The sequence below is a fragment of the Mesitornis unicolor genome, unplaced genomic scaffold, assembly GCF_000695765.1.
Source record: "Mesitornis unicolor isolate BGI_N332 unplaced genomic scaffold, ASM69576v1 scaffold27356, whole genome shotgun sequence".
Classification (NCBI taxonomy): domain Eukaryota; kingdom Metazoa; phylum Chordata; class Aves; order Mesitornithiformes; family Mesitornithidae; genus Mesitornis; species Mesitornis unicolor.
Genome location: NW_010189293.1, coordinates 1 through 12,573, shown reverse-complemented (window position 1 = coordinate 12,573; position 12,573 = coordinate 1). Strand labels below are relative to the sequence as shown.

Here is a 12,573-nt window from a genome sequence, read left to right as displayed (position 1 = left end):
AACCCTGAGGGGGGTCTCCTTTGGATCCATCCTCACCATCAGTGAGCACCAGGGCCTGCTGTGGCGAGAACCGCGATTTCTCATCTCCCACCCCCAAAACAGGGATCTGGAAATAGGTTTCCACCCACAGCTGCTTTTAAATCCAGTCTGGCTGCAGCAGGTCAAGAGATGGGATATAAATCCCCATTAATTTGTCCTATATCAGATGCTACTGCAATCACCACTCATCAGCAGTTTCAGCATCGCTGTGACAGGGCCTGACCCAATTCCCATCTCAAGGCAATACCTGCACTGGGTGTGACTGGTCCAGCTCCCAGATAGGCTGGGCTTTTTACTGTACCTAGAATATTTATATATATATGTATATATACACGCACACACATATATACACACACATATACATATGTATTTTAAACACAGTTTAATGATAAAGGTAAAAACATGAGAGACAGGAGATTAAAACCACTCCAGCTGCTCAAAACTATGCTCCAAAAGCTTCACCAACCCATCCCACACCTTTAAAACCCAAGGGTTTCAAGCTCGCTGCTGGCTGACTTTAGAATCGCTTGTTTTTCTCCAGTGAGTCAGGTAACTGAAGCAGCCTTGTGGTCCCGAGAAGGGGCAGGATGTCCTGCTCCTGCATCCCGCTGTTACCATGCCAACCACCTACCTCCCGTGGTTGGTCAGTCCCGATAGGTGTCCAGCCCCAGGTGGCATTTAGTTGGGATGCTCACCAGCAAGATTATCCTCCTATATGAACATATACTGCTGCATTGATACAACCCCTTTCTGCTGCCCATATCACCTCTTTCACTAATTAATTCACAAGGTTATTTGTCTTCTAGGTCCACAAGGCAGAACAGGAAACCCCGGCAAGCCAGGACCGAAGGGGAAAGCAGGGGCTGTTGGCAAGGCAGGACCACGAGGGCCCAAGGGTTTAAAGGGCAATCCTGGAAAAAATGGGGCACCGGGAAAGAAAGGACCCAAAGGGAACAAGGGCGAGACCGGGATGCCAGGACCCTGCACCTGTAACGCCAGCAAAGCCAAATCTGCCTTCTCCGTGGCAGTCTCGAAGAGCTACCCAAGGGAACGGCTGCCCATCAAGTTTGACAGGATCCTGATGAATGAGGGGGGACATTACAACGCTTCCAGTGGAAAGTTTATATGCAGCATCCCGGGTATTTACTACTTCACCTACGATATCACTTTGGCCAACAAGCATTTGGCCATTGGCCTGGTCCACAACGGGCAGTACCGGATCAAGACTTTTGATGCCAACACTGGGAACCACGACGTCGCCTCGGGCTCAACCATCCTCTCTCTGAAGCAGGAGGATGAGGTATGGCTGCAGATCTTCTACTCGGAACAAAACGGGCTCTTTTACGATCCCTACTGGACAGACAGCTTATTTACTGGCTTCCTGATCTATCCTGATCAAGATTATCTCAATGAAATATAGGATGAGAAACTACCCATGGGGGAAAATGGGAAACGCATGAGATGTCAGTCCAGCAAAGTGTAGCCTGTACACGGACACGTGTGGGATTATCACACGATTTCTGGTGCTAACGGCCTGTATTGGCTATTTGGGTATTTACTTGATGTCATCAAGGTGCCAGGACCAGTAGGACTCTCCTTTAAGCAGCTTTTATCAATCTCTAAATCTCAAAGCCACCCATTACGTTTTCCACTCCAACATGCCATGGACACGTAACCCAAATACTGGTGCAGAATGCTTTGATTATTATATTATTATTATGATGAAGCATGGAAACCAACACCCAGTTCCTGAAAGCTGAGCTCAGAAGTGACATTGATGCCCGAGATTGTCCCACTGTGCCTCCTCCCTCTGCACCCCATAGCAATAATAGCCCTTGTCAACACAGGGCTACACTTCACCACGTAAGGGTCAGGAAGTTGTCAGCTAAAGTTATAAAACAGGAGTAGCTCTCAGCCTCAAAGAGCAAATAGGAAAATAAATAGGAAATGACACCTCATTTTTAAGGCAAGGCTCCTCAAAAAAGCCAAACGCTGAGCTTTTGCTCCACTGAGCTTTCTGCTTTTGCTAAGCCAAGCTTAGCAATTTCTGTTCCTCTCCTGTATCAGTTAATACAGGGACATGCTCCAAAATGTTCGTTATTACCAGAGAGAGCTCTCCTGCTATGAAGCCGCTCCATGCGGTGCCTTGCCCCTGCACTGACACAGAGATCTCTGTCCCAATAGCCACATAGAAGGCATCTTTTCCTCGCCATCAGATCCATCTTCTGGCTTTCCAGCCATATTCTCATCCCATTTATCACTTCAGGAGCTTCCAGCTCCTCTAATCCTCACATTTAGGCGTTGTAGGGATATCCCATAAGAACAAAGATTATTTTTTTCAACCTTACAAGCTGAAATGTTTGCGTGATTTTCACGAGCTACAGCAATTGTGTTACACCTTACGAAAACCTTTCCAAATACATTTTATGAAACAAAGCTGAACAAAAGCGCTGCTGGAATAGCCTTGGTCTTTATAAATAAGTGGTTTCCCAGAAGGGATTTCAAACCTGTGTTACAGACCCCACAGACACCGCTGGGTTTAGCGAGGGGCTGGTACCACAGGAGCATCTCCCTCTCCCAGCCCTGCACGGAGTTTTTTGGAGGTGATGTCCCTGGCCATGGCTGCTCCGATAACGAATATCTCTTCCCAAAACCCTCATTTAGGGCATCCTGGGGTGCCCTTTGCAGGCAGCAGCAGTTCAGGAGCTGTGTTTCTCCCTCAGTGCCCAGCCCCGTGCCCCCACCCCAACTGCAGGGGAAAAAAACCCCAAACCCAGTGCTTTTTGGCTGTGCCAAAATTGCATGGGGGTGTCTAACCCAACACAGGTCCCCCAGCAACTGCACATTAGGGACAGCTCCAGGGGGGACACACAGGAAGGGGTTTCCTCTCCCCAACAGCACCCAGCTGTGCTCACCCAAAAGGGACATTGCAGAGCACAGCTTGAATTAATCCACTGCTGCCAAAAGGGAGACACCTTGCTTCCCTCCTCCGTTCTTTCCCCTTGATTCAGTGCATTACCCATCCTCAAAAGTGGGTATTTTGAGGGTGAGTGGGGGTTTTTTTATTATTATTTTTGGGTTGGGTGGTGTTTTTTAATTATTTTTGGGTTTTATTATAGTCAGGTTCGTTCTCTGCTGGTTTTATGAGCTGAACTCGCTCAGCACCAGGCAGGCACCAGAGCTGGGAAAGCACCACAGGGAATAAGGCCAAGGGAAGCATCAGTGAGCAATGAGATCAGCCCAGCCTGCCCTTATCTCAGTGCAATATCAGTCCAATAGCATTTGCTATTTAAAGATATTATATATCCCATTTCTTCACAAGGGGCACAAGCATTTGAAGTGATACACATGGGTTCCTCTTACCCAGGAGATGAGAGGGAAAGGCAGCTGGCACGGTGCAAGTGTGGCTGGGTCACTACAGGGACAGCCCTGGAAATACCCAACAGGGGGGAAAAACCCACACAAAACTCAAAGTGACTGGCTGGGACTTTGGAGAATTTGAAAAATAACACATTCTGGCTTGCTCCTGCACCTCCAGGCTGCATTTTGGGTTGTGCTGCCATTGGGCTCCAGCCACGCAGTTACATGCTTTGTTTTTCAGCTAAAAACTGAGATTTATATAAAGCCTCTTTATTCCAGAAACATGAAGGTCCTGGAAGAACACCAGATAAAGAGCTCTGCCTTTCACAGCCAAGCTATCTCAAGGCAGCACCGCTCCCACACAGCTCGTGGCTCATCAGAGCCACAAGTAACGGCCCTGTTGTTCCTCTCTGCTTTTTCCAGCTTGACAGGGAGGTCAGGAAGGGAAAGATCTCTACAAGGAAAGGACCTCCACAGAGTTTCCCATTTCCACATAAGCCACTGGCTGAGAGGACGCAAGGAAACGGGTGCTCAGGCCAGGAGGGAGCAGGGATGAGGGCATGGGGAGCTCCAAGGGGAAATTCAGGAGGGCCTGGCTTGTGCCTTGTGCCAGTTCTCAGGTGTGAGGCGTGGATATTTCAGGCTGCTGGGCTGCAATGGACCCATGAGCCCCTCCAGGGGCTCTCAGCACATCAAGGCAAGGCAGAAGCATCCAACTCAACCCACTCAGCACCAGCAGAAAGCAAGGAGCTGTAACCATGTAAAAGGCTCTGAATAAAACAGGCTCCTCAAGCGACACAGAAGCACAACAGAGTTTTCTTAAACCTTAGAATAACATATGTGTTATATATTTTCTTGCACTGTCACAGGCTTAGTCTGGCACAGATACACACCCAACAGCAGGGTTAAAGCCCTTCATATCAACCAGGCTTCATAATTACACCACAGCTTATAGGATCTTCCCCTGTAAGTACATTTTTTTACTGGATCAGGTCCTCACTGCCCAACCCCACCAGTGCTGGCTCTTGGAGGGAACAGGACAAGCCAGATTTGGCCATAACTCACATCATCCCAGTTTGACACCAATAAAGAAGAGGCCTCGCTTACCTCTTGCTGCTCAGGGCTGTGCCTTCTTGCTTCAGAGGCTGCTGTGAACCAATATCACTGTCAAAACCAGCAGCAAACTCACCCAGTAGAGCAACTGGATGCAGTAAGGTAGATCAGATCATGAGCGATGTAGGAAAACTGCACAGAAAGACAGTATGGACAGACATGGAAAACCAAAAGTGATAAAACTCTTCCCCTCTATGAGCAGGAAACCATTGTACTATACGAAACCACTCAAATTGGCTTCAGTTAATACTCAGGTGGTTGCTTTGGGATCCTAGTGTAATGGGAAGCACCTGGGTATTAACAGCCCGGTTTCAGCTGGGGAGGAGGAGCTGGGGGTGCTGGCCCTGCACAGGCAGGAGGTGGTCCCTGTTCCTGCTGCTCCCCCTGGAGCAAGGGAAGCTCCTCCATCTCCAGCAGCGGGTGATGCTGAGGGGCAGAGGTGCACAAGCAGCTGCTCAACGCCTCCCTGACACACGCAGTGTCCTCAGCAGGAGCACAGCCGTGAGCAAATGCTGGTGCTGCCTCTCTTATACCTGAGGTTTGACTCAAAAGCCCATTTTTTCCACCCAGGCTCACCCAGCACAGCTTCTCTGTCTCTGTACCACATTATTTCCCCTGCATTGCTCCCCCAGCAATACCAGTTGCTTGAGGCACTTTTTGGACACGTTGAGGCTTGCATCTTCAGCTATTTTCAGATAGCTTTGCTAACCTAAAAGCCATTTTATCCCCCTAGCACTCAGAATGGCAGCAGGAGGGGTAAAGATGTTAACTGCCTTGAGTTAAACTGAGTTTGGGGGGGGGAAACCCTCAACGTTAACAATTTAATTGGCTTACAAACTCAGTGTAGGTTTTACTGACCTCACTTGGGCTTTACCCAACCAGGACTTGCTGGGATGGAAGATTAATGCAAACTATAAATAATATAAACTCCATGGGAACCTACCTTGGGAATCTCTGTGGGATTTTACACCTTATCTCCCTCGGTCTGTTTTTAAAAACACTTTAAAAATAAACCAACCCGGTGCTGCTGTGGCCGAAGGCTGCGCGTTAACCCAGACTTTGCCTGTGGTAGCAGAACCTGATGAGGCTTTGGGCGCTCCTGTTTGGATGGAGAAAGGTAAACTGATTTCTAGAATGTCAACAAGTCAGCGATGAGGGCAGTGATGTTCGTTGCTGTTTTATGTGCCTGGCCTTGCTGGCGCTCCCTCCTTCAAAACAAACCAATTCCACGGTTCAAGGCCGTGTCTGAGCTCTTATCGCATCCACAACTGCTCTCTCCAATTCGCTGCTGTGAATATTAAATAGTATCAAATGCACCATTGGTTGGGGTTTTTTTAATCAACAGGGCAGTCTAACTGAGCCCTGCTAACAGCCATGCTACAGAAAGGAGGAATTTATTCATTATTTACTTCCATTTAATGAAGGAAACTTTTAAGGCATCATACTTAATTTACTTGCAAGTGGAACACGGGAAACGCATGGACCATGTTCTGGAAAAATGCAGTATTTTGGCTGCAAAATTCAACCCAATATCCTATGGAACAGCGTTATATTTTGCATGGAATCTCAATAATTTTTAAAAAATCATTTAAATTTTAAAACAAGTTTTAAATCAACAGGTGCCATGAGCATGGGTTTCTGAAAAGCCGTATTAATTCATATTGGTGAAACTGCATTTCATAGAACTGATAGTCTTTCTTTCAGATGAATGATTGGTCTGATTTACACTGTAAGCAATTATAATTACACTGATAAACACCTGTATGTAAAAACTGTCACAGAAAATCACTGTATTATTGTCTGAACCGTGAACAGACAAGGTAAAGACATGCTCTGGCTGTTATTCCACAAAGCTCTTAAGCATGATGCTCAGTTTTAAGCAAAAAGTCACGACTTTTTTTAGTTTGCCTTAGCTTAAGGCACTCAAGTACTTTGTTTAAGAGACACCGGGATGTCCTTAAAAGAAAATTGGGGAGAATGAATTCTGATGGACACTTGGTGGCAGCTTTTATCTGCAGGCTTTAAACTGCTGCCGCTTCACGGCACCGCTGCTCTTTTAGAGCAGGGCGCAGCAGCAAACACGGGCTGTGAACAACGGGGGACGCTTTCCCCAGAAAATTCGGTCAACAGCTTCCTTCGACCACAAAAATATTTTTCCCAGAACACCAAAATCAACACAAATATTTACTTTGTCTGAAGCACGCAGATATTTGTTATTACTTTCCCTTAGCAAACAAACCAAGAAACAGACATTTCGTGAGACTCTTTTGCCAGTTCGAGCGCAGGATGACTGGTAATTTTTTAAAAAAATCCACTTAATTCCGAAAATGCAATTTAATTCTTTAAAAGGGAAAGCCGTTAATAGGCCTGGTTAACTTTATCGTGAAAATCCTTCACCCTTAATGGCTCAGCAGTGAGATTTGGGTGTGAACCAGGTTGCGTGGTGATGGTTTTGGCTCCCAGAGGCAGAGCGCTAGGAAAGCCTTGTTGAAAGATTTCAGTTCGATCTGCTGAAATATCCACGGGATTTAACCACTCAGAGTGGCACTGTGTGGTGCCTGAGTTTATTGGGCTCTTTGGGCACAAACCTGGGAAAGGAGGAGGGTCTCTGGGGTCCTGGGGCAGAGCAGTGACACCCCCAGTCTTGAAGCCAGGCTGAGCTCTGAGGGCAAATGGTGCTGCTGGGGAACAAGGATGGGACCCGGAACAAAGCCAGGGGTGTGGGTTATGTCTGGAGTATGGAGAAATGGGGGAAATGCATCTTCTGGTAAGTCCCAGCTCGCTCTGCAAAGACAGAGAGGGAAACCTTGACACGTGGCTCCACAGCGAGCCGTGCTCCTACCAAACCTCATAGGATCACAGAATGTGCTGGGTGGGAAGGGACCTCTACAGCTGATCCAGTCCAACCCTGCAGTCAGCAGGGACATTGGTACCAGATCAGGGTGCTCAGACCCCATCAATACCTTGAATATCTCCAGGGATGGGGCCTGCACCACCTCTGGGCAACCTGTGCAGTGATCGACCACCTCATGGGGAAGAGCTTTTTCCTCATATCCAACCTAAATCTGCCCTTTTCCAGTTTAAAACCATTCCCCCTCATCCTATTGCTCCATGCCCCAGTGAACAGCTCCTCCCCAGATTTCCTATAGGCACCTTTCAGGTCCTGGAAGGTCACTATAAGGTCCCCTTGGAGCCTTCTCATCTCCAGGCTGAATATTTATATAAATGTACATCGCTGTAAGCAGGCCATTTAGCACAGATGCAGCACTGTGACTAACTGCAGCTATGCAAACTTGCATCTTTATTACCTGCCCTGAACCCACATATCACAGCAGTCAGTGAAACCACTGCATCCGAGATATTGCTGCTAAAATTGCTGAAATTACAGCAAGCTGCTCGGCAAAAACACCCCATGCAGCACAGCAGCACACGTGAAGCTACACAGGTTTATTAGAAACGACAGAGAAAAAAATCCTGTAATCTTGAAAAACAGAACTCAGTTGAGTTTCTGGCAGCGTAAGATAAAGCAAGATGTGTCTGGAATCATCAAGCAAGGGAAAAGTCACTCATTTTCTGTTAATACCGAGGATCTTTACTGAGCATTCAGAGTCTTCATTACTGGGAGAAGCTTTGTATTGCCTTTTCTCTGGCAGTTTTGCTTGCGCTACCCTTCCCAGTCCCGCTAGGAAACAACTACACGCAGTAAACCCAAGTCAGCCCCGTCTGGGTGTTGCTGTTTGTCCTAACGCCCCCCAGCCCGGGGGTCCCCCCCATCCCATCCCATCCCATCCCTCCTTGGGGGGGCCAGGGGTGCACACCGGTGCTGATGGCTGAGGCATGGAGGGGAAGGCGCTGCCCCGGGCCAGGGCAGCCAGCTGCTAATTAGCGCTAATTAACCTCAGCGCCGCGCCGGCGGAGGGGTCACCGACACCTCCCACCTCTCCGGAGTCCTCCTCCCAGCGGCCCCGCGGAGGTTTGCGCGCCGCGGGCATAAAGAGGGGAGCGGGGGCTCCGGCCCCATCATGGGCAGCGCTGAGGGGGTGGTGGTCCTTGGGGGGACGGGTTTGCAGCGCTTTAAATGCAATAAATGCATGAGTACGTTCAGTGATTAGTAGCGGAGGCCGGGCCGTGCCGCGGGAAGGGCCGGCGGAAGCGGCCGCGGGGCTGCGGGCGACTTGTCCGGTTTGTTCTCCCTCCCGGCAGCGCGGCCCCGCGTCTCTGCCAGAGCTTTGTCTGGATGGGAAGAAAAAGGATGGAGGAGCCGTGGTGGAAAGGGGAGCTGGCAGCAGATATCCATCAGACCTTGAGGACGAAGGTTTGGCTCCTTTACCCTCCCCTCCTCCTCTTCGCTCTCCCCTGCGCGTTTTCCTCCCTCGCAGAAGTGCGCGGAGGGCGGGGGTTGGAAACTCCGTTGAGCGGCTCTCAAGGGAGCGGGTTTGCGCGGAGCTCTTCCCTGTCCCTGCTTTTTGACCGAGTCTTGTTCAAAACCAACCCTGTGAAAGCTGCTACCTAAAAATACTCGCCTGGCAACTTTTCAGTAGCTTTAACTCAGCCGGGGTGTTGATGGCTCATTGCATTAAGTACTAAGAGGATGCTGATGTTGACTCGCAAAGAAAGCCCAAAAAACAACATATATGTATATATATATATACATGTCATCGTATTGTAGGAACTGGAGAAATAGCTTTGCTTACTTTCCGACAGTTAAATGCTAAAAGTTCGACTAAAAGATAGGATGTTCCTGAAAGATGCACAGACAGGGCTGGTTTTTCTGGAAGTCGGCGTGGATCAGAACCCCAGTTAAACGTCCTGCAGTAAGCAGAGAGCCCGGTCATTTTTGGTGCCCGTGTGCGATGCAGGCGGAGCTGAAGCTGCTCCTTTGCTTTTTTTTCCCATGTCCTGGGGTGGGCTCTCGCTGTGAGGGGGCTCCGAGAGGGGTCGGGGTGGGGAACGGGAGCGCTCTCGGCAAATCCTGCACCTGACGCAGCTTTCGGTTGCTGCAGTTGGGGCTGACAAAGTGGATGCTTTGGATATTCTGTTCCCTTTGTGTTCCTTGCATGTGTTTAGCAATAAATTAGGTGGTTTAATCGTTATCGAGGCCGCTGCGAGGGGGTGGTTGGTTCTCACGGCCTCCAGCTGAGGCAGGGCAGAGGGGGGGATAACTGGTTTACTTTCTGTAATTTTTTTTAAAGAACTTCTGCAGAAACAACTTTTAAATATATTCCTTATGTCCAAAGTGTCCGAATTTACCGTAGGATGTTGTGGAACTCCTCGAAAGGCTCCTCCAGCAAAGTTTGGGGAGCTAAGGAGTCCCTAGGTACTGAAGTCAGTCTTGTGAGCATGAGCATGGGCCAGTTTGAGGGATGCTTTTGTAAATGGCAGAAAGCAAAATAAAGTTCAATAGTAGCATCCCCACTAGAATATTAGTGCGTTATTAGTGCATTATTATGTGTAATAGTGGGATACAGGAAATTCAGGCAATGGTACCCTCGAGTCGAAGTGACCTCTCTGGTTTAAGATGCGTGCTGAGGCATCTGTGAGGTGAGGATAAACGGGTTTTAGTTTTAGCATGTGAATCCCGCAGGAAAGTTACTTAAAGATGCTTGTCAAGGAGGTTGAAATACATATTGCAGGCTATCCCACTTTTTTAAAGAATATACTTAGTTTGGGTTTAATAAGAGGAATAAAATATCCTGTTTAAGTAACATAACTATTTTCCTAAAAAAAACAACCCTAAAGTATCATTAGAAACACTATTTTTCAAAATAATTTAGCCACATGAATATGAGATGCATGCATGCTATGAACCAGCCCAGGTTTTGTGTTAACAACTGCAAAAATTGTTATCCCATCCCCCCCAGCTGCATTTAGGAGTTCTTCCTAATCTCTTTGAGGGTTGGTTTCCCCTGTGGCAGATGTTGAGTGCTGGATCTGACGGATATGTTCTGCATGAGAGCAGATACTGAATGCGTGTGGTTTACCTGGCCTCTAATTCAGAGAGGGCTGAAAGATGCTGTGAGGCTTTGTGACTTCCCAAAGGCTCCGGCTCAATGCAGAGGAAATTAATAGCCCTTGGATTGTCTGACTCTAAAATATCCGTGCTGTGGTTCTTGGGATGTAGTGCTCAGCTTAGCAGAGCTGCATTGTGTTGGGTGTTGAGTGCGCTGACCTAGTGGAGCAAAACGCTTCAATTCCAAAAGTGCTGTGCACATCCTTAGGGTTTAAATGAGAGGTTAAAGTATTCCCCGAGATCAGACCAGAACATTAAAACCTTTACAAGACTGAGCTGAGGAGGAAAATGAAAACTGGAGTTTACTGGGTGTCTGTATCACCCACCGAGCCGAGAAAGATGCTTGTGTGTATGTGCTGATGTTCTCAGGTGCTGCAATGGCCCTGTGTCACCGGTGATGGAAAGGTCCTGGTGGTGCCAGGCAGCTGATGCTCATGGCAAAAATCAGAGACTTCTCAATGGAACTACTGAGAGATCTGTGCAAAACTCCTCTGCTTCAGTAGCCCCGAATACTCCACAAGGGTGGAAAGCCGAGTTACAAGTCAGTGCTGTGGTTGGTTGGTTGGTTTTTTTAAAGTTGAGGAAATACTTCCTTTAAAGGCAGCCCGAGTGTCCCAGAAATAAGTGATGCTGACAAGTCAGTGCTGTGGTTGGTTGGTTGGTTTGTTTTTTAAAGCTGAGGAAATACTTCCTTTAAACGCAGCCTGAGTGTCCCAGAAATAAGCGATGCTATTCCTCCCCTGTTTTTGTGCATGTGTTGAGCCATTTCCTTCCAGGATGTGTTCACTTCCTGCAATTAATGCGAATCACTAGATCTGCTTGCGTTTCCTTTTCTATTTATCTCTTGCATAGCTTCTCAGAGCAGGGCCGAATTTCACGGGGCTTGTGAACTGACAAGGTTAATAACTGTAACGTGATCTTTTTAACGGCAGTCCAAATGACTGCACTCCCAGCCAGGTGAGCAGAGCTGATCCTCTTGCTGCTGAAAGCAAACACTCCTTTGCTGTTAAAGAGGTTAAAATGTCTGGGTGATTTCCTCCAGGTGAAAGCTCCTCCACACCTGCCTCCACCTCCTCCTGGGCTTTAAAGAGCTTAATGAGAAAATGCTGTTCACCACCATGATGAGTTTCATTCGGCATTGCCCTTGGCTTCATCTGTGGGGTCAGTCTGTGCTGTGATCTCTGAAGCAAGTGTCATCCACACGGGGCTTGTTGTGAAGGGCCCTTTTCTTTGCTGGTCTTTGAATACCATCACCATAAATGTGTTCCTTGCATTTTTAAGTAGTTCTGTTAGGAATAGTGCAGGTCCTGCTATTAATTTTGTTCAGTAAAAACACAACTGCCTCTTCTCCCCGTGTGTCTCCCTGTATTTTCTGTGGTTTTGCCAGAGTGTCTGGTTTACTCGACCTGTTGATAGTGGGAAGGCCTTGATGTCACAGGTACTGACTTATCTTTCGACCTTTAAGTCCCCACTCTTGTCCTTGGATTATTGGTATTTTAAAAACTGGTGATCCCTTCAATGTTCAGTTAATTAAATGGTCAGCTTGATATGTTCAAATCTGGAAAAGTGAAGGATATAATGTCCATGTACCCTTACTCTTTAGAAAGTATGTGGATCTTAAATTTGCACTGGAAAGAATGAGAGGAGCTGTCCGAGATCCCCTTTAAAGTGTGGCTCTGTCGGGTTTGTCTGTTAGGTGAACTTGCTGAATGCAGAAGCTGTGCAAGACCGGTGCTTCTCCTAGGGCTGGGTTCAGACTGTCTGAAGGAGCTGGAGGTTGCTTAAATAATGGGAAACGCTGTTAACTTTCAGGATTTTTTGACATAGGGTTACTGCAGAGCTGAAAAGAGGAGTAACGGATCATGTAGTGAGTCCTAGCCCGTCCCTCACAGCTATATCTTCTAAGTTTTATTATCATTGGTCTGTGTCACAACACAGCGTGGCTGGTGCTTGCACAGACGAGGCCAGCGTGGCTGTTTGAGACTTTCACGGTGTGTGAAAGTCTCAAACTCACCACAGTGCTGGGTGTCCTGGTGGCCAGCAGGATGACC

General features: G+C 47.8%; 1 protein-coding gene across 1 annotated transcript in view; it reads left to right on the top strand.

The window, feature by feature from the left end:
* The window catches only part of C1QTNF2 (C1q and tumor necrosis factor related protein 2), a 1,835-nt gene extending 376 nt beyond the window's left edge, over positions 1-1,459 (top strand). Inside the window, exon 2 of the mRNA XM_010186023.1 lies at positions 846-1,459. Coding sequence (XP_010184325.1) covers positions 846-1,459 — 614 coding nt within the window. The remainder of the gene's footprint in view (positions 1-845) is intronic.
* The last annotated feature ends 11,114 nt before the right edge of the window (positions 1,460-12,573 follow it).